This window comes from Ixodes scapularis, unplaced genomic scaffold, assembly GCF_016920785.2.
Source record: "Ixodes scapularis isolate PalLabHiFi unplaced genomic scaffold, ASM1692078v2 PGA_scaffold12__126_contigs__length_90152505, whole genome shotgun sequence".
Classification (NCBI taxonomy): domain Eukaryota; kingdom Metazoa; phylum Arthropoda; class Arachnida; order Ixodida; family Ixodidae; genus Ixodes; species Ixodes scapularis.
In genome coordinates, this window is record NW_024609838.1 from 63,862,317 (window position 1) to 63,890,115 (window position 27,799).

Consider the following 27,799-nt stretch of genomic DNA (forward strand, 5'->3'; position numbering starts at 1 on the left):
GCATCTTCCAACTGACATGATAAGATGTCCCTTGGCGGTCCGTATCTGTGGGCCATCCCACAGCGTCGTCACTTTCCCAAGGCGTTGGGAGAGCCTCCCACTCAGGACGGAGTAGTGTGCTCTAGTGACGACGAGAGCCGTCGCGTCGTGGCCTTCGACAACGACCTGTAGTAGTGTCGACGAGAGCCGACGCGTCGTGGCCGTCGATAACGACGTGTAGGTTATTCTTCACCGTTGCAGGCGCGTCGTCTCCGTCTCTGGTGGTGTTTGAGTAACTTCACCTCCGGGGGTTGCCGCACATAGTTTCTCCGGTGAAAAGCCAGGGGTGACAGGCTTTCACGTCGGGGTCGGTGCATCGGCGAAGCTGGACGTCGCGGCGACGGCGACCAGGAGACGCGGCGAGTTGCAGGCGGGGGAGACTGAGGTTGTCGGAGGTATTCTTCGATCTCCTACGGTTGTTCACCGTAGCGTAGACGTGGATCATTCGGATGGAAGCCACGCCGCCCTATTTGCCGGTAGGGGCAGCGGCGGTAGATATGGTCGGCTTCCCCGCAGTGGTAGCACAACGGGCGTCGATCGGCCGTCCTCCACACGTCGCTTTTTTCTCGGCGATATTTGTTCCGGGCGGACATACTGGACTTCTCCTTCCGGGCGACGAGGATGCAACGGCGTCGGTGTGTCTCGCCGGGGTGGCGCCGTGGCTAGGCGGTTAGCTTGCGGAGGTCGTCGGGCCATGGCGTAGCTCAACGTCGGTTCCTCTGGCGTCGTCGTGTGTATCGGGACTGGAGGTTGGAAGGCTCTGTGAACCTCCTCTCCAATAACCTCGGTGAGCGACAGTGAGGATGGATGATTCGCGGCGGGGAGCATCTTGCGGATTTCCTCCCGGACGATGTCGCGGACAATTTCCCGAAGGCCGTCAACACCTGTGGTGTTCAGGTCCAGTCGGCAAGATGCGACGGTTGTAGGAGCAGGCACGCCGGCGAGTCGATGGTAATGGCTTGCTCGGGCCGACAGCGCGCGCTCGATGTTATAAAGTGGCTTCAGCCATAACACCGTCGACGGTTGCCAAGGGATTGTGGACAAGGCCCCCGAAAATTTCAGCCTTCACGCCACGCATGAGGACGCGAACCTTCATTTCCTCGGCAGCCTCCGGATCGGCTTAGGCGCATAGGCGTATGACATCCTCTACGAAGCTGGTCACGCTTTCGTTGGGGTCCTGCACCCCAGTTTGGGGAAGGTCCTCCGCTCGCTGCCGACGGTGGTGGTCGAGGAACGTTCGCTTGAACTCGGCGGCGCAGGTCTCCTTCGTAGTGAAGGACGCCTCGTGGTTTTCAAGCTAGTGCCTGGCAGTTCCTTCAAGCGCGAAGTAGAGATTGTGGAGGCATTGCTCAGTCGTCCATCTGTTGTAGCGGGCTACACGCTTATAGTGTTGCAGCCAGTCTTCAATGTCCTTGTGGACGTCTCCGTGAAAAGGCGTTGGAGTTCTGGGTGCGACCGGCAAGTATACGACGGCAGAAGCGGCCGGGGTCTGTGCCTGGTTGACCAACGTCGTTTTCTTCAGCTTAGTCGTGGGCGGCAGAAGTCCGTGTTCCAGGTGTAGACCTTGAATGCGGCGACTTGATCAGGTCTCGATCTGGTTTGTCTTCCTCGGGTCCTCCGGAGCTTGGGTTCGGATTTGTACTGCGAGAAGTTGGAGAGGTGCGCTGCACGGACGTGCGGTACCCAGCACATCCACCCAAATGTCACGAATGACGAGTGATGAGGCGGCGAATGACTGAGTAAACTGAACGTTTAATGGGGCGAACTTGTGCCCAAAAATTAAAGGAAAGCAATAAAAGCCGTTTACAACTCCCTGTAAGGCCCAATTAGAGCGCAGCTCTTGAGGAGGAGGAGGGGAAGGGTACCGAGGGGAAGGTATATCCTTCCTCCCTTCTTCCCACCTCCTCATCCTGTCTGCTACTTCTCCCTCTGAGCGGCGTCGCCGTCGCCTCACGAGGGTCACGTGACGTCACTGGGGTCATGTGACCTCACGGGGGTCACGTGACCCCTATGAGCTCACGTGATGGTAACGATGGCGTAATCAGCGACGTCACCAGTGACGATGACAATGACAATGCGGATGCTAATGACGTCATCAGTGACGTCTCTGATGACGTCATCCGCAAGGATGACGTCAGTAATGACGTCATCAGTGACAATGACGATGCCGATTAAGTCATCAGTGAGGATGACGTCAGTAATGACGACATTAGTGACGATGACGATGCCGATGACGTCATCAGTACCGATGACGATGCTGATGCCGTTGACGTCATCAGTGACGTCACTGATGATGCCATCAGGGACGATGAAGATGCGGATACCGATGACGTCATCAGTTGCGTCAGTGATGACGTTATCAATGACTTCACGCGTCCCATGATGCACCGCGCCATCACGGCGACGTCACTCAATCCGGAAACGGGTGCATACGAGCTCCGCTCGAAAAGAAAGATAACAAGAGAGAGTCGCGGGCGCCGAAGGAGGCGAAGCAGCAAGATAGAACGCTGAGGCGAAAAACAATCTGCGGCTCGCCACGCGGAGCCCCTTATGTACACGCGTGGGGTTCTGAACGATTCGGCGTAGAAGGTTCGGCGTGTGCAACATTCCGACCTCGAACAAGCCAACACGGTTCTCGAATTCACCAGAACTTTACGTCAAAGTAAATCAAAATCCGACCCTGCGGCCAGGAATCGAACCCTAGCTTTCTGCGTGGAAGGCACGCGCGATAACCGTTAGGCCACGAGCGGGCTGCCTGCTTGGTGAGCTGCGCTCGCGGCAATATTGAGCCCAACTTGGCCGCATATCTCTCTGGCGATTGGTGCGCGTGACATGTCACGTGCGAGATGAATGGTTGATTGTAGAAGGATTCTTTGTGGGCTTGCGCGCGCTGCGTCCAGTAGGTTTTATCAGATCGAAGGCTAGGCGTGAAGCAAGCAAGGGGCTGAGATTATAATGCCATTAAATGAAAAGGTGCAAGCACAGTTAAGGCGGATCACGAGCAGAGGGTACACGGGACGATCAGGGCAATTGCCGCAATGGAGAAAAGGGAAAGCCAGGCGTCGCCGGGGCCATGGTGGCCGGGACGCTAATTTACTGCGGCTACAGGATGGGTGCTGGAAGCGTGATCGGCTGCCACAATTTGAAAAAAAAAAAAAAATTAACTTCGAAGATTTTGAATTTCTTTTAGGTCCAATTTTTAAATTTCAAAGTCCGGTTTTCATGTTCCTCCTCAATTTCAGTTTCAAATAACGTATTCACGACTCACGTTTTCACGAAATCAGGTTTAGAAAAGTTACGGTGTGATATTTAGACTCCGCGAAGTTGGGTCAGGCAATTCAATGAGACGAATGTCCCTGATGTGCTGGAATATTTGCCAGTGCAGAGTGACGTGTGACCATAGATCAGTAATTGTGACCGCCAGCCCGGGGGGTGGGCTTTAACGTGCATCCCACAGAAGTGATCACACGAACGCACTATTTTACGATACTCATACAGTTCGAAACGGCCAGGGGCGGGCCGGAGGTTGAGGCTCACAAAACCCTTGAAGCGACCTGTCAAACTACCTCCCTACCCCTTGCACGCTGGTAGTAATCCGATCGAACGCCGCCCGAGTGACGCAGGTATATAGTAAATAAAGTTTGTAATTGTCCGGGAGGCTTATTTTCTGGGACGGAGAAATCGCCTTGCAAAAAGCACAGAAGCCGATGCAACTCGAGGTCGAGGAGCGTTCTACCATACACGCGTCGTCGGAAGAAGAGGGGGGGGGGGGGGTTGAAGCCCTTTCTTTCTTCCAGATATTTCGGACTGTTAAAGGAAACAGTACAAGGAAATAGGACGTGGTCGAGCTCATTTTAATCTGCAATTATTTATGCATATGTATAGGTACTGTCGCTCTTGACTGCATAAAAGATCGCGGAGATGGTCATTGTTAGAAACTCGTCGTAAGAAGGCACTACTCGTCACAGGCTTAGTAGTTCGGAAATTCAAAGCTATGTCTTTGTGACCTAAATAACTGTGTCACTGATAAAAAAAATAAAAAAGATAAAAATAAACATAACGATAAATGCGGGAATAAAAAGTTGGAGAAACAAAAAATATCAAGAATTTGCCTGAAGTGTTCTTGCATATTGTGAGGCTCAGAACTTCGAAACGTGTTTCTCTTACCAAAATGTGTACAGGCTAAAAAAACACGTCCCAAGAACGTGGAGCGAAAAGAAACATGTTTATTTTTAATGACGTGCTGAACTTTAGCAATATTAGATATTGCCGCGCGCAAGGCTGAGAAAGCAACGCTCGGTCACGGTCCTCCAGAAAGTTCCCGTTTATTCATGTACCGCACGTAACTTCTATCATTTATCCCTGCTTTTGTTTTCTAGAAAGTGCGTGTTCATTCTCGCCCCGATCACGCGACGCTCGAACCGCTTTCGCCGAATCTTCGAGATAGCGGCGCACTCTAGATAAGAGGCCGCCCGCGACCTTGTCGAGTCAGTCTCGCCCTAGCGCTCGATTCTGCTGACACGCCGACTTCGACGCCCGCGACGCTCTGCTTTCTTCTGTTTCCTTCTTTATTTTTTTGGCCAAATGTCACGGGTGGTGACCAAACAAAAAAACAGGAAATAAACAGAAAGAAATAAATGTTTAATGTGGCGAACTTGTGCCAAAAAAATAAAGAAGGAAACAGAAGAAAGCAGAGCGTCGCGGGCGTCGAAGTCGGCGTGTCAGCAGAATCGAGCGCTAGGGCGAGACTGACTCGACAAGGTCGCGGGCGGCCTCTTATCTAGAGTGTGCCGCTATCTCGAAGATTCGGCGAAAGCGGTTCGAGCGTCGCGTGATCGGGGCGAGAATGAACACGCACTTTCTAGAAAACAAAAGCAGGGATAAATGATAGAAGTTACGTGCGGTACATGAATAAACGGGAACTTTCTGGAGGACCGTGACCGAGCGTTGCTTTCTCAGCCTTGCGCGCGGCATTACTCCCCCCTTTAAAAGTGCATCGCCCCGATGCAGTGTAAAACAAATCAAAATAAAAAAGAACGATAAACTAAAGAGTCTTTTGGAGCACAAAAGGTCCACAGTCCTATCGAGCGTAGTACGGCTTCAGGCGCACGACGTGGACGACCTCAGGTCGTGGTGGGCGGCGTGACGATGTTCGTGTTCCGTCGGGCATCACCTCGTAGTTCAGCTCGCCGAGGCGACGAAGTACCTTGTATGGTCCAAAGTACCGTTTCAGCCGTTTCTCACTGAGGCCGCGGCGACGGATGGGCGTCCATACCCACACCCTATCTCCGGGCTGGAAGTGGACGTCCCTGCGACGAAGGTTGTAGCGGCCGGCGTCGACGCGTTGCTGGTCTTGAATCAGGAGTCGAGCGAGCTGGCGAACTTCTTCGGCGCGTTGAGCAACCGCCTGGGCGTCGTCGCTCTCGTTGTCAGATGGCTCATGGGGCAGCATGGCGTCCAGCATGGTCGTTACCTTCCGACCATGTACCAGCTGGAAAGGGGTGAATCCAGTGGTCTCTTGAACCGCCGTATTGTAGGCGAACGTGACGTAGGGCAGCACCTCGTCCCACGTCTTGTGCTCTACGTCGACGTACATAGAGATCATATCGGCGATTGTCTTATTGAGTCGCTCGGTCAGTCCGTTGGTCTGCGGGTGGTATGCAGTGGTTCGACGATGGCCGGTGCCACTGAGACGAAGGATCTCTTGCGTCAGCTGGGCCATGAACGAAGATCCGCGATCTGTAATCAGAACCTCGGGAGCGCCGTGCCGGAGGACGATGGACTCGATGAAAAACTTGGCGACTTCCACAGCAGTCCCTGAAGGAAGAGCTTTCGTTTCGGCGTACCGCGTGAGATAATCTGTGGCGACGATGATCCAGCGGTTCCCCGACGTCGAAGGCGGAAAAGGACCAAGTAGATCCATTCCGATCTGCTGGAAGGGTGTAGTTGGAGGAGAAATGGGCTGCAAAAGTCCGGCCGGCCTCGTCGGCGGTTTCTTGCGTCGCTGGCACTCGTGGCATGATCGTGTGTATAGGTGGACGGTCTTGGGGAGCTTCGGCCAGTAATACTTTTCACGAATACGGGCCAGTGTCCGGCTGTAACCAAGGTGTCCGGATGTCGGGTCGTCGTGGCAGGCTTGGAAGATCTCCTCTCGAAGGTCACTCGGGATTACCAGCAACCAAGGTGTGTTGTTGTTGCCGAAGTTCTCTTTGTAGAGTACACCTTGTCGGATGCCGAAGGTCGGCAGTACTCGTGAGAAGACACGTGGCACGGTACTCCTGCCCCCTTCCAGGTGCTCGATTAATGCGCGCAGCTCAGGATCGTCCCGTTGACGTCGTGCCATATCGTCGGTGTTCACTGCTCCTAGAAAGCACTCGTCGTCATTGTCGTCGCTGCAGCCGGAAGGGGTTTCGACGGGGGCTCTGGACAGGCAGTCGGCGTCGCTGTGCTTGCGGCCTGACTTATAGACCACTGTCATGTTGAACTCTTGTAGTCGAAGACTCCATCGAGCGAGGCGTCCTGACGGGTCCTTCATCTTCGCAAGCCAGCAGAGCGAGTGGTGGTCCGTGACAACACGGAACGGGCTGCCGTACAAGTACGGACGAAACTTCGTTATTGCCCAGACGACCGCAAGGCATTCTTTCTCAGTTGTGGAGTAATTTTTCTCCGCCTTGGATAATGTCCGACTTGCGTAGGCGATGACTCGCTCGCTGCCTTCTTGCACTTGGACTAGTACTGCGCCCATTCCCGCGTTACTTGCGTCCGTGTGAATTTCTGTTTCCGCATCCTGGTCGAAATGTCCAAGCACAGGAGGAGTCTGGAGTCGTCGTTTCAGTTCGTCGAATGCCTGCTGTTGCTCCTCGGCCCATTCGAACTTCTTGGCGTCCTTCGTGAGATTCGTAAGTGGTGCGGAAATCCTTGCGAAATCCCGAACGAAGCGTCGATAATAGGCACAAAGTCCAAGGAATCTTCGCACGGCCTTCTTATCTGTCGGCGCTGGAAATGCCGCGACGGCGCGAGTCTTCTCGGGGTCTGGGCGGACGCCTTCCTTACTAACCACGTGGCCAAGGAACTTCAGTTCGTCATAGGCGAACCGGCACTTTGACGGCTTGAGTGTGAGTCCGGCGGTCTGAATGGCTTGAAGAACAGCTCGGAGTCGTCTCAAGTGCTCGTCGAAGTCAGCTGAAAATACCACGACGTCGTCAAGGTAGACGAGACAACTCTGCCACTTCAGCCCGGCCAGTACGGTGTCCATGACACGCTGGAAAGTTGCTGGCGCTGTGCATAGTCCGAAGGGCATCACCTTGAACTCGTACAGTCCATCCGGCGTGACGAAGGCTGTCTTCTCTCGGTCCCGTTCGTCGACCTCGATTTGCCAGTAGCCGCTCTTCAGGTCCATCGATGAAAAGTATCAAGAGTGGCGCAGCCGGTCTAGAGTGTCGTCGATGCGGGGGAGTGGGTAGACGTCTTTCTTCGTAACCGTGTTGAGCTGCCGGTAGTCCACGCAGAACCGAAGAGTTCCGTCCTTCTTCTTAACCAGCACGACTGGAGAGGCCCATGGACTGCTTGAAGGTTGGATTATGTCGTCATTCAGCATCTCTTGAACTTGCTGATGGATCACCTCCCTTTAATTAGCGGAGACTCTGTACGGCGATCGATGCACAGGGCGCGCGTCGTCCTCAGTAACGATGCGGTGCTTGGCAACCGCGGTCTGGCGCACCTTCGACGACGTCGCAAAGCAGTCGCGGTATTCGGCGAGGAGGTTAACCAGCTGACGCCGTTCAGGGTCCGGAAGCTTAGGGTCAATGTCGAGCTGCGCTGGCGACGTACTGTCTTGCTGGGGCGGCAAGGATTCGTCAGTGATCGCAGTGATTTCGGCGGGGTTTCGGAGTTTCTCGACGTGGCCCACGGCTGCACCTTTCGTGAGGTGTTGCGTTTCGTTTCGGAAGTTCGTCACGAGGGCCACAGTCCGCCCATCCTGAAGTTCAGCTACTCCCCTTGCGACGCCTATGCCTCTTCCCAGGAGCAATTGGAGGCTTCCCTCGAGAAGAACTTCGCCACAGGAAGCTTCATCAATCCCGACAAGTACGAAAACACTCGACCGCGGTGGTAGGTTTACGTGGTTTGCGAGGACTCGGACCGTGGGTGACGTCGCTTCGGGTTCCTCCGCTGGTGGAGCAGGCTTTCGTAGCGTCAGCCGGTTTGCCCCGAGGTCGATGACGGCGCCATACTCGCAGAGAAAGTCCATTCCGAGGATAACGTCCCTCGAACAGTCTTGCAGAACGACGAACTTGACAGGGCACGTTTCACTGTGGATCTCGACGCGAGCAGTGCATCTCCCGACTGGTGTGATGAGATGTCCTCCGGCGGTTCGTATTTGGGGTCCTTCCCACGGCGTCATGACTTTTCGAAGGCGGCGGGAGAGCCTCCCACTCAAGACTGAGTAGTCTGCTCCGGTGTCCACGAGTGCTGATGCGTCGTGACCATCGATGACGACGTTTAGGTTTTTGGACACCGTTGCAGGGGCGTCGTAGCGATGCGTGGCGTCGGGAGAGTGGGAGCGCTCCGGCGTTCTTGGAGGCTCTTTACGTCGGTCGTCTTCGGCAACTCCACCTCCAGGGGTTGCCGCGCCTAGTTTCCCCGGCGAGGAGCGAGGGGCGACAGGCTTTCACGTCGGGGTCGGTGCATCGGCGAAGCTGGACGTCGTGGCGATGGCGACCGGAACTCTCGGCGGGACGCAGGCTCGGGGGACTGAGGTCGTCGCAGGTACTCGTCGATTTCTCGAGGGCGTTCACCACACCGGGGGCGCGGGTCGTTTGGGTGGAATCCGCGCAGCCCGAGTCGTCGGTATGGGCATCGGCGGTACACATGGTCGGCTTCCCCGCAGTGGTAGCAGAGCGGGCGTCGGTCGGCCGTTCGCCACACGTCGGTCTTCCTCGACGAGGGTTGCTCCGGGCGAACGTCGTGGACTTGTCCTTCCTGGCGTCGAGGATACTGTGGCATCGGAGGGTCTCGTCGGGGTGGCGCCGTGGTCTGGCGGTTAGCTTGCGGCGATCTTCGGGCCATGGCGGCGTAGCTCAAAGTAGGCTCCTCTGGCGTCGTCGTTTTGATCGGAATCTCAGGTTGGAAGGCTCGGTGGACTTCCTCTCGGACGACCTCGGCGAGCGACAGGGAGGACGAGCGATCCGTAGCGGGGAGCATCTTGCGGATTTCTTCCCGGACGACTTCACGGATGATGTCACGGATGCCTGGGAGGTCGGTACCAAGGTCGTATCCGGATGTCGCCAGAGTAGTCACGCCAGGGTGCCGCTCGTAGTGTCTGGCGCGTGCTAGTAGCGCACGCTCCATATTCGTCGCCTCCGTGACGAACCCGTCGACAGTTGTCGGAGGATTGCGAATGAGACCTCCGAATATCTCGCTTTTGACACCCCTCATCAGGTGTCGCAGCTTCTTCTCCTCTGTAGCCTGAGGATCGGCGCGGGCGCTCAGGCGAAGAACATCCTCAACGAAGCTGGTGATGCTTTCATTCAGACCTTGGGTCCTTGTTCGAAGGATGTCTTCGGCCCTCTCGCGTCGGTGTTGGCTGGTAAACGTCTTCACTAGCTCTTGCTTGCACACCTCCCACGAGGTTAAAGAAGCCTCGTGGTTCTCCAGCCAGTACCTTGCAGTACCTTCCAGCGAGAAGTAAAGGTTCTGCAAGCAGTGCTCAGCTGACCACCCGTAATGTCGGGCCACACGTTCATAATGTTGCAGCCAGTCCTCGATGTCCTCGTGGGTGTCTCCGTGGAAAGGCGTCGGAGTTTTGGGTGCGACGGGCAGGTATACGACGCTGGCGGTGGACGGGTTCTGGGACGACTGGCTGTCCATCGTTGGCCTCGTTGGTTGCTTAGTCTTGGGCGGTAGAGGTCCGAATTCCGGGTGTAGACCTTGGGTGCGACGACTGAACCGGATCTCGGAAGTGCTTTCGTCGGTTCTTCGTGGGCTAGGCGTCGGACTTGCACTGTGGGCCTTCGGAGGGGTACGCGGCAGGGGCATGCGGTACCCCGCACCTCCACCAAATGTCACGGGTGGTGACCAAACAAAAAAACAGGAAATAAACAGAAAGAAATAAACGTTTAATGTGGCGAACTTGTGCCAAAAAATAAAGAAGGAAACAGAAGAAAGCAGAGCGTCGCGGGCGTCGAAGTCCAATATTAGAAGAACAATATTAGATATCTTCTCCCATGAATTTATTCCTTAACGTGAAAAAACGATAAATACATTATTTTGTATTCTGCAGATGGCAATGATATGTACTGTCTGTAGTGTTAATTTAGATGCGATACCTCAAACAAGTTAGACGAAAAAAAAACCGGTTTAGGGAATAATTATTCGTAGATTCATGTTTGGAAATTTTTTCGAAACATATCTTGAATAACAATAATCAGATCTTAAGACGGCACTTACCTAGGCTGTACATAGATCATTCTTAAAAAGTTTAACATCTCTACCATAAATACCTTCGGCTATGGCGCGCTTCAAATCTGGCACAAACGACAATCGTCAAAAAACCGTCGTCCTTCCTCGCCCTTTCGGGAATTTATTTCTTTAAAACAAAGCATGCCAGAACATTGAAATAAACAGCATTGTCTTTCGTAAGGACCGCAGCACCGCATGTAAAAACTCGAGGAAAAAGAAATTGGGAGTGTACCTCACTACTTGAATTCAAATGAAACCATCCGCCGATCTTTCGAAGTTCGACGAACATCGAACTTTTACCATAAAAGGTCGAAGTTTGTCGAACTTTTGACATTTCAGGATGGATTCGAAAGTTCGAAACTTTTCGAATTCTCTTGATAAATAAGTTTGTAAGCTAGAAAATTATCAATTTCCTTAGCGTAGAAAATTCGAAAGTTCGAAAAGCTTCAAACTTTTTAATGCAGGAAGGTCGAAAGGTCGAAAATTATCAAATTGTTTGGTCTATCAAGTTCGAAAGTTCGACAAGCATCGCATTTTGCAGCGTAATCAAATCGAAAGTTCGAAAAGAATTGAATTTTTTAGCGTGATACGTTCGACGGTTCAAAAAGCGTCGAACTTCTTAGTTTAACAAGTCCGAAAATTCGACTTCTGTCGAATTTAAAATATACAGAGTGATACAAGAAGACGCCAGGCTCTTTAAATTGACCGGAAACTTCGGTTTCTTAACCTATCGCGCTACGACTTTGTGCAGCGTTGCCCACAGATGGTGCATTTTCTTTTTTTGTAAAATTTGCAAAGAGCGAACTTACCTGAGGAAAAAGTAAAGAAAGAAAAAGGCTTAGCTCCTATGGAAACGCAGCGACGCCACCGGTCTTCGAATAACACGGTACCGTTTCGCAGGGGAGACAAGAGATGGCGCAAGCGGTCGCGAAACCAAGACCGCCAACGACCGAGCATACGACGCCGAGAGCCGGCGTTTTTAGCATACTAGGAACTGCGGTTCCTTGTTACCGCGCCTGTTTTTGGTTCTACGACTGTCGCCGCCTGCGGAACGCGCGCCGCTTTTGAGTCGAAAAGATCGTCTGCTAAAGACGCTGGTTCTGGGCGCCGTATGCTCGTTCGTTGGCGGCGTTCGTTGCGCCATCTCTTGTCTCCCGTGCGAAACGTCGCCGTGGTGTATGAAGACAGGTGGCGTCGCTGCGTTTCGATAAGAGCTAAGCCTTTTTCTTTCTTTACTTTTTCCTCAAATAAGCTCGCTCTTTGCAAATTTAAAAAAAAAAGAAGAAAAAAATGCACCATCTGTGGGCAACGCTGCACAAAGTCGTAGCGCGATAGGTTAAGAAACCGAATTTTTCGGTCGATTTAAAGAGCCTGGCGTCTCGTTGTATCAGCTTGTAGAAAGTTGAAAAAACAAAATCTTTCGAACCTTTGAACCGCTTGAACCGATAGTCGAAACTTGGGTTCGAAAAACGTTCGCTGCATCCTTACTCCAAAGGGCTGGGCCACGGAACATCCTCATCATCACTTCCCGACTGCTCTTCGTCGTCTTCTTCTGTATCGATGTTGTAAGCGACATCCGCATCGCTTTCGTCCTCCGATCCCGAAATATCAGAATTTTCTGCATCACAAGATTACACCAGGATTTCCTCCGCTGTTTTGTTAGGCAAGCCTCGAATGAAAAGAAACGGGCTCTCAAATTTGATATGAAATTGGATAGATTCTGAAGACACAAACGCGAAAAGTTGACCCCGCAAATGTACAAAAAAAAAAATGAATAGCGACCCAGCGTCCATGCTCGTGGATGTTTCAAGAGAAATCTTTGCGAATTACAAACAAACAGCCACGTCGCGCCAAAAATTGTACCGGCAGGTTTCTCAAATATTAAAAATACTAACAATACGGTATTTTAGTTTTCTGAAGACATTTGGAAGGAACAAAAGTGTTTCTCACCTATGCTGGTTCGTAGAACGAGTTCGCGCTGATCTCCGCCATGTTGTTCTCCTCCCGGAGCCTTGTATGTTCACGGCTGCATCAGAGGTGGCGCAATGTCCCGTCCTCCGACGTGGACACTCGTTTTCTACGCTGGGGCGGCCGTGTTTTGCTACAGAAAATGGGAACCAATGTTCACGTACGTGGACGCGGGGTTTGAGGAGGCTACAAAACTTACGTGTTTGAGACGCCCGACGCTTGTCGGAGTTAGCGTTCCCGAGACACCGAGACGCACTCTGCTTTTCAATGCGCCGACAACCTGAGGGAGAGGAGGAGACAAGGGCGCCGGAGACGTCCGAACTCCGAGCTGTGGTGCGAACGATTAGAGGGTAAAGCTAGCAGCCTTTGTCTCTACTGCTCTCATCGAACGATTTAGAACCCGGAATGCCGGCGTCTGGCGTTTGACTTTCGCTTTCGAACGCGTTTGTCAAGTGCAGTGACCACAATACTTACAACTCAGGGGATTAAGAAAATTATTGTTTCTTAATTAGACAAAATCTGCACAAAACACGCGACGGCAACGACGATGAATGTATAGAATAATAAAAAAAGAACAGCTCACAATGGTTTAAAAAATAATCTATTGCATATCCGAACATTAGACTAACCCGTTAATGAGAGTGATATTGCTTATAACACACGCCATAAGAGATCTTTGTTTTTTGTTCACCAATATGAAGGGACAGCGTGCTTAGAGCACGCTGTCCCTTCACATTGAGGTAGAATCAATACCTGAGATTCAAAAGGGCGATGAACGTTTTTGTCGTAGCCAACCGCATCACACGTCAGAAAACCTTTATCATGGGTACATGAAGTACTCATATTGCGAGTTCTCTCCATTTTTTATTCTTAACTGCAGTATTCTCGGTTGCCGGCTATAAAACTGAGAAGATTGAAACAAAAGCTTGTTTGAAACCTCTTTCTGAGAAACGAACACGAAAGGTCTTCGTTATGTGCGTCGGTCTCTAAATATTGAGGATATGTCGACCATTCGGAAAGTGGCACCCCAATACACACGTTTATTAGTGTGGAATGCTGCCACTCGTGTCTCGATCTGAAATAAAACTATTTCTCGGTTGAAATGGGGCTGCATAAATTAATAAAGCAATATATTTCTTTATTCATTTTTTGTGAAATCGATTGTTTCTTTTTTTTTCAATATGTACAAACTACGGAGTTTTAATATTGAATCCAACAACTTCTTAAAACACGGGCATATTGTGTTATGTTTAGTTGTACGATCTAAATTCTTCCCTCTTTTGTTTGTTCCTTCTTTGCTGGTATCTGTGGCTGCGGCCCCCTTACACCTGCACCGCTGCCGAACGGCACGCGCCAAGAGCGCGCGCTGTGCTGCGCGCGCTCTGTCTGTCTGTTGGTTTGTTCGTTTCTTTTCTTCTCTTTTCTCTCTCTCTCTTTCTGCTCGAGAATTAAAACAGTTTTGCAATGTGATTCCGACTTGGCTGGTCGCTTTCTAGGCTGCCTCCACAGTTTTGGCGACGAGGGTGCTGAACCTGGGCACTCTCACTCCCAGAGGAAACGTGCGTCGTTCGGCATAAGCTCACGTCGGCGGGGGTGCCTGGCGTCGCGACGACTCCTGCTTCCGACGAATTCCGGGCTCACCAGGGAACCTCGGTTGCTGGCTGTCAATGGCCGCGCGTTCCATTTCGAACGTCCTCCTCGATTCCTGAGCCGACATCTTAGCCGCAAGCATGGCTGACTGTGACCGGCCACCACCAAACTTCCTGGACAAGGCCGGTACGCCACCGATACCGTGGAAATCGTGGCTACGAATGTTCGAGCGATTCATATTGGCTACTGGCGCTCAGGAATATTCCGCCGAACGACGCCAAGCAAAGCTGCTCAACTGCCTGGGGGTCGAAGGCCAGCGCATCTATGACTCTCTACCAGCTCCCGTTGGACCGGCGCCAGCAACGTCACCGGCGGGAGACGGTCAGCAAGCCCGGCAAGCGTCTCGCGACGTGTATAGAAAGACCCTCACGGTCCTCGAGGCTGAATTTTCGCAGCCGGTCGACGAGACCCTGCAACAACTCCGGTTTCACATGAGAAAACAGCAAGAAGGAGAATCTCTGCGCGACTTTCTCTCAGCACTCCGAGCATTGGCCGTGCCAGCGAACTTCGGTGCCGACACCGAGGCCGTCATCCGCCGACAGTTCATGATGGGTGCTGCTTCCGCAGAGATTCAAGAACGCCTGGTACTTGACGCCGCGCTGCCGTTCAGCGTGGCCTTACAGACTGTCCTTAATTTGGAACGCTCACGCCGGGAAGTTCGAGAATGGGCATCGGCAACTGCGCCAGCTGCGCCGTCGACGGCGTCGGAGGAGCACGTGACCTGCCACGTCACAGGGCGCGCAACGAGTCAACCTCAGCCGATGATGTCATCTTTGCACGAGCCGTGGCGCTCGCGCCGTGAGTCACCTGTGAGATCTCCGATGGGGCGTTCTTCAGCTGCTTCAGCCCGGTCAGTGAACGCACGCGCTTCGCGCTCGCCCAGCCAGCAGAGCTGCGTAACCTGCGGCCGTAGCGGCTACGGTGGTTTCGACCGTGGCAGTCGTCAACAGAGCCCTGGACGATCGGCGTTTCGGCGTTCGGTGCGTTTCGAATCACCGCGGCGGCAACCATCTCCAAGGCGGAACTACGGCTACGGAAGAACATGTCCCAACTGCGGTTACGGTCAGGAACACTGCAGGGGCTATGACGTCTGCCCAGCGAGAGGTCAGCACTGCGACAACTGCGGTCGTCGGGGGCATTTTTCACGCGCTTGTAGAAGTGTTCGCCGATCCCTGCTGCGCCGCCCGCGTGATCAAGTTGAGCAGATCGTCGACGACTACTACGATGACGACGACGAGCAGTGGGAGGTGTCCCACATTTCCGGACCTTCTCAAAGCAAGCTGTACTTAAACATCCAGGTATTTGACTCGACGCTGCAGTTTCTACTTGACACGGGGTCAGCCATCTCCATCGTGGATAGTGCCATGTTCGTCCGGTATTTCGCGAGCAAGGCGACAGTTGTACCACCACCTGTGAAGCTCCTGAACTTTTCTCAGCAACCCATCACCATTCTGGGAGCATTCGAGACACCGGTAATGTTCAGGGAGCGTGCGGCGACAGTACTTTTTTACGTTGCTGACCGTGGTACCTCTTTACTCGGCATGGACGCTGTTGTAGCCCTCGACATCCAGATAAGTGGCGTCACTCGGTCGTGCTTCTATACTGATACAAAGGGTTCTGGTGACCCGCCTAGAGAGGAGGACGAGAGGTTGACACCGGCCCCACAGGACGAAGCGTCAAGTGCCTTGAGAAATGAGTGGTCGGCAAGGGTGCAAAATCAGCTGGCCTCAGCATCGTCTCCACCACAGGCTGCAGCTTCAGTGGTGCCTGAACCAGCAAAGCCAAACCTGCCGCCTTCCATGAGCAACTTCGAGCACCTCTTCAGTCCGGGTCTTGACCGTGTCAAGGACGTTGTCCACAAGGTAAACATTCGACCTTCTGTCATTCCCGTCCGTCATCGAATGAGACGTATTCCTCTAGCAGCGCGTCAGTCAGTATCAGAAGAAATCAGACGCTTGGAAGCGGCTGGGGTCATCGAGCGGATTAATTCCTCCGAATGGGTATCACCAATTGTGGTGGTGCAGAAGAAAGACGGCTCAATTCGAATGTGCGTGGACCTGCGGGAAGCCAACAAAGCTGTCGTTATTGATAGCTTTCCTCTTCCGCACATAGAAGAACTTCTCCATGCTTTAGATGGTGCCAAACATTTCTCCAAGCTTGACTTAGCGGCTGCTTACCACCAAGTGCCGCTACATAAAGATAGCCGGGACCTAACCGCATTTATTACACACGAAGGTCTCTTCCGGTTCAAGAGAGTATGTTTCGGACTGGCATCGGCGCCAGCAGCTTTCCAGCAGATGATGTCGGAAATGCTTCACGACTGCGAAGGTGTGTTGGTCTAGCTTGACGACGTTGTTGTTTTTGGCAGGACCAAGGAGGAGCACACACACCGTCTGCGTGAGGTGCTGCGGCGTATCTCGGATGCTGGACTGAAACTCAACAACAAGTGCCTATTCGATGTGTCAGAATTTTCTTTTTTGGGTCATAAAGTCAGCGCTCAAGGGATTGCTCCGCTACAAACGAAGGTGGATGCACTCAACGCTGCCCCTATCCCCACGGACATCACCCAACTCCGTTCTTTTCTGGGGATGGTGGAGTATTACTCTCGCTTCGTGCCTCGGTTAGCGTCTGAGGTCGAACCTCTTCGAAGGTTCCTGCGAGAAGACACTCCGTTCGTCTGGGACAACGAGGCGGACAGAAGCTTCAACCAAGTCAAGAGGCTGCTGTCATCTGCCAGGACACTAAGAATGTTCGACCCCACGTTGCCCCCCATCGTGGCCACAGACGCGTCGGCATACGGCATTGGGGCTGTGCTGCAGCAGCGTCATGGTGACGTCGTCTTCCCTGTCGCATTCGCCTCAAGGACGCTCACTTCGACAGAGCGGCGATACTCGGTCGGGGAAAAAGAAGCGCTTGCGTGTTTGTGGGCGTGCGAAAAATGGCACATATACTTATGGGGCCGCCACTTTACCCTTCGCACGGACCATCAAGCACTCGTGTCTTTGCTGTCCACCGGAGGAGCAGGACGTCGCCCGCTACGGATCACCCGTTGGTCACATCGCCTACTGAAGTACAACTTCACGGTGGAGTTCCAGCGAGGTGCCGAAAACCAGGTAGCAGATGCCCTGTCCCGCTTGCCGATGTCACAGGAAGAAGAGGGGATGGAGTTCGACGACGAGATCATCTCCTTTGTCGCTTTAGACGAAGAGTGCATCACGAAGCAACAGCTGCAAGAGGAGACATCGAATGACGCTCTGCTTACCACTGTCATGGGATATGTGACCTCTAACTGGCCTCCAGTGAGTGCTCTCTCCGCTGATGCGGCCATCTTCTACGACCTGAAGGATGCGCTCTCCGTCAACGACGGTCTCCTGCTGCGCGGAGAGCAATTCGTCATCCCCACGACTATGCGATGCGCTCTTGTCGCCAGAGCACACGAGGGCCACAACGGCATTGTCAAGACGCAAGCACGCCTTCGTGAGCTCTATTGGTGGCCCCGCATGAACGCACAAGTGCGTAGTGCAGTCTGCGCCTGCAAAATCTGTAACACCTCAGACAAGAGTGCCAAGACGTCACCGACCCCTCTCCAGCCAGTGCCCTTGCCAGAGCGACCTTGGTCAAAGGTGGGCATCGATGTCGTGGGCCCTTTTGAGCGAGCGGAGCCTGCGTGTCGCTACGCCATCACGCTGGTGGACTACTTTTCCAAGTGGCCCGAGGTACAGTTCTGCCCGAACGTCACCACGGGGAGGATCACGGACTTTCTGCGCGCCATCTTTGCCAGAGAGGGGTACCCTGACAGCCTTGTGAGCGACAATGGGCCACAGCTCGTTTCAGGCGAATTTGAGACGTTCCTTAAAGCGCGCGGTATAAAGCACCAGCTGGTTTCTGTCTACTACCCCCAGTCCAACGGGCAGGTTGAACGTTTCAACCGTACCCTGAAGGGTTTTCTCCAGTGCGCCATTCTTGAGCGGAGCAGCATCCGGTCATCCCTTGTAGACTACCTGATGATATATCGCTGCACGCCCCATGCCACGACTGGACTTTCTCCTGCTCTCCTGCTGCATGGACGGAAGCCTCGCACCCGCCTTAACATCCTCGGACTGTCGTCGGCGCAGTTCTTGCAAAATCGCATCGAGGAGCCGCAACGGCTGCGACATCGAGTGCAGCAGAGGCAGCAGTACACGAAGGAGTACACCGACCGGCGTCGAGCGGCGAAGAGCCCCAGATTCAGGGTAGGCGACTGGGTTAGAGTGAAGAAACCAGGAAAGGTAGCCAAGGGGGAGTCGGCCTTCGGGCCGCCACTACGCATCATGAAGCGGGTCGGTCGGTGGACATTCCGGCTGGGAGATGGTAGAGTGTGGAATGCCTCTAAACTCGCAGCTGCTTCCGATCCCAGTCTAGGAAGTCATCAGCAGGGGACACCGGCTGCCGTTCAAGGTGGCCAGCCCGCAAGCCACACTGCTACTCCAGGTGACGCGTACCACAGGCATCATACTTGGCAACCTCAAGAGTCAAGTTCGGCCATGCAGCAGTTGCCTCGATCGCGGACGCCTGAGTGCAGACCTGCCCCGGACACGCCTCCAGGAATGGGAACTTCAACTGCTCAGTGTCCTAGGCAGGTGCTTCTAAGGCGCTCGGGGCGGAACCGTCGGCCACCAGTGCGGTATGGAGACCTTGGTACTCGATGAAATGATTGAACTATTTCCTTTTGTGTTTTCGACGTAGAGTGAACTATTTGTGTGCTTCATTTAAACTGTGCTTATCATGCTCTTGATTTTTGCTGTTGTAAATGCGTGCATAATGTTTTTGTCATCGTTTTGTCTCGATCTGTCATCCTGTCTCGATCTGAAATAAAACTATTTCTCGGTTGAAATGGGGCTGCATAAATTAATAAAGCAATATATTTCTTTATTCATTTTTTTGTAAAATCGATTGTTTCTTTTTTTTTCAATATGTACAAACTACGGAGTTTTACTATTGAATCCAACTTCTTAAAACACGGGCATATTGTTTATTGGAAAAGCTGGAAATAAAGATTGTCAACCACAACCTCTCGCCTGCACCCGTCGTTATCTTGATTTATGGTTATTAAGAGGGACTAAAAGCCTGCAAAAAATGTATAATATTATGTCGATTCACACACATCCAGCCTACACAAACACCATCGTACGCGTCACAATATTTACGAGCGCGAATCACAAGAAATATATGCACAATAAATGTCCACACATATCGCGGCTTCGGCATCAAATCACAGGTGTTTGTTTCTGAACAAGGCTGACCATTCATTGTCGGCGAACCCTTAATTCCTTTAGGATCTTTTTAATATTTCGTTCCTTTTATAGCTTTTTAATTCTCAGGCACATTTTTTATTTATTAGTTTACAAATCAAGATTGTTCTTTATCGTTGCAAAGTGTGGAGGAACAAATAAAGATGCAAATGGAAGTTTACTTCGTCAGGTATATTGGGACTTCCTTGTGCTGTCCATCCCCGCAAAACCCTGAAGTAGAGAACGTGCACAGCCGACAGAATCGGCTATAATTGCACCGTAACAAATAACACAAAAACAAATAAAAATCTTCGAGTGATTGAAGTTATCAGTGGGATTGTTTTCAAGCCCCGGCCAAAATATGATTTCATTACAAGAGATACCCAACACTTCACGGCGGCAAAGACAGTAGTCCATATAATATATGCTGTGGTCGTCCCCTTTTATGTGCCAGTGTTTCGGGTTTTTATTACCATGAATCACCACCAGCTCGTTTGTTTTTTTAAGTGTTCTTGCAGTATTTTATATGTGCTCACATAGAGATAGACAATGTCGGATTCAACTAAACGCAAGCAGACATATAAATGTAAACTGGTCTTCGCCCCATTCATAAACATCCCGCTGAAGTCGTGACATATCCTATTATTTTCCCGCAGATTAAAATTCGCACCCGATAAGCTTAAAAAGTAACTTTAGCCAGTCGAATCTTACAATAAAATGGAGAATCGACTCATTTACGGTGCCGTATAATTTCTGTGTGCGAGTAGTCCGTGTCGGTAACCACCACATTTCAACAGAGAGGAGCAAGTTGCCAACGGAGCAGCTTCCCTGGGGTAGCCCCTGCGTTCACACGCCCCAGACGTCCTTGTTTCTTTGAAAATAAGCCGCCTGGCGAAGCTCAGAAGCGCACAGTATGAAAGCAACCACTCAAAAGACCGGAGTAGCTCAAACGACGCCACCGCCGTGACCACGCGAGCATGCCGAAGCCAATGGTCAATCCGTCAAAGCTCCGATTCCGTCGAGGATGGTGGATGCAGCCGAGATCATGTGTCGTCACGTGAGCATAGTTTCGAAATTTGTTGAATTCTGCTTTTCTTATCTGCCATTTCCCATTTTTATTCATTTTTTTTTTAAATATAATTTGAAGATTTGCGTGAAGATTACAGTAATGTTTATGTAGATAACCGAGCTTTTTATAGTTTATTGTGTAGAAGCTACAGGTCGGTTGCCATTCAAGGAAGCTCTAAATCGGCTATGTGATTTTTAATTACGGACTTGTGAAGTGTTTCTAAACATGCTGTAGGTGTAAGAGCACGTAACAGCAAGGACTAAGAATAGGAACACGCAACACAAGACGAGGACCCACACTATGTTAAGTTCCACCAACTAGCACAACTCGCTAGTTTGTTCTAACTTACAGTCTTGACAAGAATAATATAAGCATCAAAACGATTGTTGTTGTAAACTTTATTTTCTGTGTTATTTCGGTTTAGAAGTTACATTGTAAGTTATTGAGCTTAGAGTGTGCAGCTCACTTAGCTATCTAGGCTCATAAGCACTAAATTCTATCGAAACCAATGTTTCACTTGAGAGACGTTGTATGGTAAGAAAGCCGAAGGTCAGTTTCGGTTTCCTTGATTTATTTTAAACAAAATATTAAGCTTTATAGAACCTTATAAAACGATTGAGTCTTTTGCCAAGTCCCTAGAGACTCGTGAAACCCCTTTTTCCTAAAAAAATTCAAAATTGTCTTTATGGCTTCGTTAACACGCCTAAAATACAATTTAAGGTACAGCGTTTGTATTACAAAGACAGAAACTCCATTTTGTGGCGGTGCAGAAGACGAAGACGGCTGAGGAAGAGCAGATTTCTGAAGCATTGAACCTCTTTTGGCACTCGTGACATGTCTACACACACAGTCGGCGTCTCAGCCGGATATCCTTTTTTTTTAAGGATCTACCCTTGTCAGACTTAAGCGGCATTACTGGAACACAAGTGCAACTAATTATATGCGGTATTTCTCTGCCTCTCTGGTTTAGACAGAGGTAGCACAATCACAAAGGTCATGGGCACAGTAATAATGCGATTTTCATGACGCTTCAACAGGTCTCATTGAATGGTACCGACAGCTACGGTCGGAATTTGAGTGAACGGGAGTGTATTGCCACCATGATCGTCCCTGAAACGCGTTTTGAACCAACAGCAGAAAGTGCAACGCCCATTTTAAACAAACCACAAAAAAAAAACTTGTTTATGTATTCTGTTTTGCGCCTTCATTTGTCAGTGTTTCGGCTGGCCCACTATTACATACATTTTTACGCCTTCTCTTATAGTTTCGCGTTGCGACTTGTGCAATTTTAAACATTGCTTATGACTTTCAAAAACAATGCGACGAAACGAATAAACAAACTAAGCTATTTTAGACATATCAAACTAAGATTGTACACCCATTTTTTCTAACAAACACATCGGATAATATAAGTTTCTTCTTCCAAGATACATTCTAGCAAATACGGCACTGTTTTGTATTAAAATAAGCGTTTAGTAGTGTAAATTAATTTCTAAAATTTACCTTTCATCCCCCGCTCGTTAAAACGAACCAAAACGTAAGACGTCGCTGACAGGTCGAACATCTGTCGAACTAAGTTGTTCACTTACCTCTTTCTCTGCCCGAATGAGGAAGCACTTGCGGTCTGACTCCTTGCCCCACTTAAAGGGACCATGAAATTACTCTAAAATCGAAGCTCATACGCCGATCGTCGTAAAAGGGTGTGAAAAGAAACATAAAAACACAAAAATAGGGAGCCAGAAAAATTCTTCGCGAAAGAACTTTGAAAAAAAAAACTGGAGTCTTTTGCGCTTTTTTTCTTTCGAAAGCTGCCTTTTCACTGCGATGCACACGCGGAATCGCAGCACGTCAGCCGAATTCACGTCGCCTATCGGGTAAGAGCCTACCACAGCAGCAACGTGATCGTAAACAATAAATAGCCGGCGAATGTTTCCTGAAAGTTTTATTAAGTAATATTCAGATCCACATTTTGCAGCATAATTAGAGATGTGACGAAAATTGCCAAATTTGATAATGCTGATAGCGAACCGCCATCTATCGTGTGGTAAACAAAGCAACTTCAGCCCATGCGCAGTAGGGCCGACAGCGTCGGGGCTACACTTGGTCGCGACGGCCAACGAACGTTTATTTTTCTACGTGTTCTTCTCGCGTGTCCCGACCTCAAGCAGCAAGAAAAAAAAAGTACTTGAAACAGACCACGACGAACAAGAACGCTGGATCCACAAACACCCGAGAAAAGCTACAGCGGCAACGAATCCAAAAACCCCGACCAAGCGAGCTCGGCAGATAGGCATAGCAGGCATTCCGACTCGGCGCAGCGTTGCTTCAACGGTACTTGGCCAAGCCCGTCTGCTCACGAACGGCTGGCGTGCTGAATGGAATCTGCCCGCGCGATCCTTGTGGACCCTTCCCGTATTGTATTTTGATCGGTGACTTCAATTTTAGATTAACAGGTGAGGTTAATCTCTTCCCCGTGTTTTCCGAGGCAGTGTTGACGAACATTGTCGTCGAAAAGGGACTCTGGTCGATTCTATCTTCTTGTTTTGTGTGATATAGAACTCAAATAAACGCCGTATGGGTTACCTTCATAACACGGTATGTACAATTTGTTATTAGTATGCCATTTTTATTCTGACATGACTGCACGTCACTATCGAGCTATAACAGTTCGTGGGAGCTACGTGCAGTGCAGCTTCAACCATCCTTTGTCGAGTGTCACGTTAGTATTGAGTTGCAATCGTAAAAGATCGATCCCGAAGCGCTTACAAACAGCGCGAATACAGCACTTCCACCAAACACGCGCGTCCGCTCCGAGTGTGAACAGGTATTTACGTGGCTCTTGCTGACACTCTCATAGTTCAAACGTATCTTTTTTTATAACGTCGGCTCGCTCCTGCATATCAGAGGCCGTGAAAAACGCCCCGGCAATTTGCTTCCCTCTACGTCGCTTTGCAAACGACTAACACGGGCCGCCTTTTACCAACAATGACAGTTGGGTGGACTTCTGGAGTCTTCACCGGAAGGCTCGCCGCACTTCCCAACAGGCATACCGGGGTATGGGACTAGTCCCATGCTGCCGCTGTAGCGCAACATATCTTATTGAATTTCGCTCAGCTGCGATGTGTCCATGCCTATCGTGGCGATGGGAGGCGCCGATTCAGAAAATACGTCGGTGACATCAGCGCCATCCGCGCAGTAAAACCTACCGGCGCACCCGCCAACTGGCCGCCACTAACACTCCCATTCTCCTGCTGCCAAGAGAACTTCCGGTTCCGGAAACAGGGTGCGTCACGACCGTCAAAATTACGCCACAAGTTGTTTTGCGTTCAGCTGCAGAGAAAGATAAAGTCGATATTTTATTGATTTTTTTGCGTAAAAAGTGAATAAACAGAGAAGAAAACATATGTCTGTTCGGCATTCAGTGAATGCTGAAGGTTTAATGCAAAAGTTGTCTGTCCAAAGTAAAAAGGTCATTTCATAGTCCCTTTAAGTGACAGTCGCCCAGAGAAAATCGGCAACAGCGGAGGAAATGTTTTTATTCCGATTTCAAACTGTCATTAAACATCCCGCACTGCTTAGCAAGCTTGACCGGACTGCAGAAAATCTGGCTGCCTCACAACGCTTTTGAAGTAATGTGCCACATCATGAACACGCCAGTAACCGGCAGCATATTTTAAATGGCCGTAGTGACTTTGTTTCAATAATTTTGTGCTGTCTTCGTATTCCATGTCAAAGAAAGCCACACCAAATCTGATAGATGGAAATGTTCTAGTTGCTTTGCAGATCTGTGGATCGAGTCAAATATCAAAACCGTAAAATGAATGCATGCACTCGAAGGAGGCTATGTATATGTTGCTTTTATGTGTAACATGTTTACTAAGCTTGACAAGTACAGTAAATGATTCGTTGAATCTGTGAATAAAATAGTTAAATTATTTTGTGTTTTTTTGTGCTAGATTAAAAATCGCAAATAAAGAAACCTTGTTGTCGGTAACAGGTTAAGAACCCAGTAGTTGCTTCGCCGCCAGTGCGCGCTAGTTGACGTCTGCCAGGCTTTCACTGAGTTAGTGACGGAGTGCCACCGAAGCCGGAGATTTCACGCTTGAAGCGAAGCATCTAAGTCCTTTTTAACCCGTTACCGAAAACAGTTTCCAGTAATATGTACGGTAGAGAGAAACATTGACCTAAACACATTCTCTTTAAGTATAAAACCTCGCAGATTAACGTTAATCGAGAGGAAGGAAGAAAGGCAAGAAAACACGAAGAAATATCGACGATACGTGTGGTAACAACTACAGTGACGTTAATGAATTAGCAATGCGCCACAAAATATTAAAGCGCCTTACTCTACTCGGTGGCAAACTCGGATGCGAAAAATATTGTTATTTACATCTAGAAGAAAATAATTAAGCAGAAAACCGTGACAGTCTCCTCGAATGACAGGCACAACATACATGTGAAATGAATACAAACGCGAAATCTCTGTAACTAAAAGCTTCTACTACGGCACTAGCCTTTCTAATAACTCGGACAAAAAGGTTACTTAATTTAGGTATATAGTTAAATACATGCAAATAAATTATATCAAGTTATCCGACACACCAGGAACTCTACTGCCTGAATTTGGATGTGATACTCTTAAAGGGGATATTTCAACGAAATTTGAAATATACCCGTCGTGTTCAAAAAAAGGTTGAATATGACACACAGTATCCGTAAATAAAAATCGCACGTTTGTATTTTATGACTGGTGCCTGTTTTTTTTCCTTACACACGGCCCACTCTGGCGAGTGCTCGGAGAACAGCCAGCGGAGAGCATGTGACGTCCAACGCAATCCTGACGTAGTTCGCCTTGGGACGAGCAAAGCTACGGCAAGGCTGACGTCGAGAAGATGGCCTAGTCGTTTCAGCCACCGAAGCGGCTGCTTTGGTTCGAATTTCGAGTGACGGGTTAATCGTTTATAATCTTGTAGGGGGACAATAGCGACTTCTGGGACACGCAAAAAGTATTCTTTGAGAAGAGGAGAGTTCCTCCTTCCCCCCTTCTCTCATCGTGGCCGGGGACGAGACAACCTCCGTCACTAGCTGTCAAGGTTCCTAGGGAGGCATTACAAAAGTGGCGTTAGCGACATCCACCAGGTGCTCTTTGCTAATCGTTTAGTAGCTTTAAAATTCCTTTTCATGACTTTTTTAACAAGATATGGGCATGTTCGATGTGATACTGCTCCTTTGAACATATATCGACTGAAAAATGAGCGCCGAAATTTCGTTGTAGTATTCCTTTAAAGTCCAATTTTATAGTGTTTTCTGCAACGTAAGAGATTTCAGCCTTAATTTCTATCCAATGGCCTGCTCCAGAAATATAATTTTGTAATCAACTTGTTAGGAGATTTGCAACCACGCGAAAATCTGGAAATGTCATCTATAGCAGACAGTGATGGAATTAATTATATGCTATTTGCCAAAAGACTAAGATTGTACCCAGTATAATTGTGGTCACAATCTTTTTGTACAATGAGTGCGAGCTTTTTAAGCTGCTAAAACTGGAAGGTGGGCGAAATAGTTTGACTTTTAATGCGAAACCATTAATTGTGCCGTGACGCGCAACCGGCGTTGTCTGAAAACGCGAAAAACGGCATTTAAGTTTCGGCTTAGCGAAATGAGCAATACATTCCCGTTGACTGCGTCGCGTCATAGTTCCAAAGAACCCCACCCCCCAGAGAAGCTGTCCTCCTGAAGCTGCAGCCCGCACGCAAATAAAAGGGAAAGGGTCCCGCGTGCGCGGCCACCTAGTCTCCCTTTTTGCGGGCCATGCGGTAGGCCTGGCCGGAGGTCCGGAGGGAGGAATGAAGGGAGAACGGGAAATTCCCGCTCCCGCTTCCTGCGCCCTACTGTATCACGTGTTTACGCTCTGCCTTTAGCCATGACGCGCCGCTTAGGAGCGCGGCCCGCTGCATGTAGAGATGCGCTGCGTGTAGGCATGCGAAAGCGTTCCTACACGTACAAGGAACCTTAAGTGTACTCCTTTATTTTTTAGGCTAGATGATCGAAACTTCTTTTCAAACTATAAGCCTATATTCACTAAGGTAAGAGTTTAAAACATGGGTGACCACAGTCATTCATATGGCATACGGTTTTTAGAGGGAAACATCAATCTCAGGTACCAACACGGACTTTTCAAGGGGCACTTGTGTGATGCTCTACTCGAAGGCTATGTACATTCATTTAACATTTAAATCAACTTTGATTCTCAGGTTGACGCTGCATTTCTTGACATTCTAAAAGCGTTTGATCGGGTACACCATCAGCTTCTCTTGCACAAACCCATTCTTTTTAATTGGATAACAGTGTTGCTCTTTGGATTAAGGATTGTTTTTTCGATAGGACCTAATACAGATATAAATTATTGTAATTCATGAGGTGCTGTTGCTTTTTTTAAGGCCCATCGCTGGGCTCGGTCCTTGCCCCTCTAATTGTCTCGACATGTATAATAATATTCTTCAATGTTATGTTTATTCCCCCAGTCGTTCTTTCGCAGTTGATTGCTTTATATATCCAAAACTTTGCAAGCATAACTGAATAATTTAATCTAAAAGAGGTCCTTACTAAAGTATGTGCCTAGGCTTGTTTAGATGAACCCCTCTAATCGAAAATATATTTTCTTCAGTAAAGAACGTGTTTTATACACTCCTACACTTTCCACTCTGGGTTCATGGATCTGTTTTTTTATAAATATATTGATGTTTATATCGATTTTAAATCTACCAATGCAATATCATACTTTACCATATCTGTCATCCTATAATAGCTCTTTGGATTAATTAAAGTATAATCAATATATAATTTTTGTTCTCCTCCGTCGCAATTTAGGAAAACAGGATATCTCAATATTTCGACCTAAACTTAAATGCGAATTGAGCGTATGGTACCCTCCTCAATCGTATATCATTAACATAACTGTTTTTAATTTTTGTAAATGGATTAACGCTTCTGATCTTTTTAGTATTCCCGTGCTTTAAGCACCATCTTACTAAAGAAAAAAATCGATTCTGGAATAGGCCTTATTCCACATACTTTGGGGCTCGTCTACGTTCTACACCGCATTTTTTTACATGACTACTCTCCGAGAGGGTCTCCTCGCGCAGTCATCTTCATTTTCGCCTCGCCTTAAACACTCCCGTAAAATTAAGGCTGACGTCTGGTGCAACTTTTTTTTTTTCTATTCTATTTTCCCAAACTTGTGGTATGGTGTTATCATATGCCTAAGTTGTTCTGCTTCATCCCCGCCTTTTATGTTTTTCTTCTATTATTTCATGTATTCGTATATAATTCCCCATACGCTCAC

At 49.6% G+C, this 27,799-nt stretch overlaps 1 protein-coding gene across 1 annotated transcript; it reads left to right on the forward strand.

The window, feature by feature from the left end:
- Nucleotides 1-14,168: 14,168 nt before the first annotated feature.
- Nucleotides 14,169-18,830, forward strand: LOC115322083. The gene is made up of 3 exons (XM_029982407.4): nucleotides 14,169-15,362; nucleotides 17,685-17,831; nucleotides 18,255-18,830. The coding sequence occupies exons 1-3, from the start codon at nucleotides 14,196-14,198 to the stop codon at nucleotides 18,801-18,803; spliced, it is 1,863 nt and encodes a 620-aa protein (XP_029838267.2). The 5' UTR covers nucleotides 14,169-14,195; the 3' UTR covers nucleotides 18,804-18,830.
- Nucleotides 18,831-27,799: the final 8,969 nt, after the last annotated feature.

Bases quoted from the DNA above. Each gene is read 5' to 3' on its own strand.
- LOC115322083 (XM_029982407.4), top strand. From the start codon at position 14,196: ATGGCTGACTGTGACCGGCCACCACCAAACTTCCTGGACAAGGCCGGT. The intron at 15,363-17,684 runs GTGTCCCACATT...AAGAGTGCCAAG, and splicing joins ACGACGACGAGCAGTGGGAG to ACGTCACCGACCCCTCTCCA. The intron at 17,832-18,254 runs GTACAGTTCTGC...CGCATCGAGGAG, and splicing joins ACTTTTCCAAGTGGCCCGAG to CCGCAACGGCTGCGACATCG.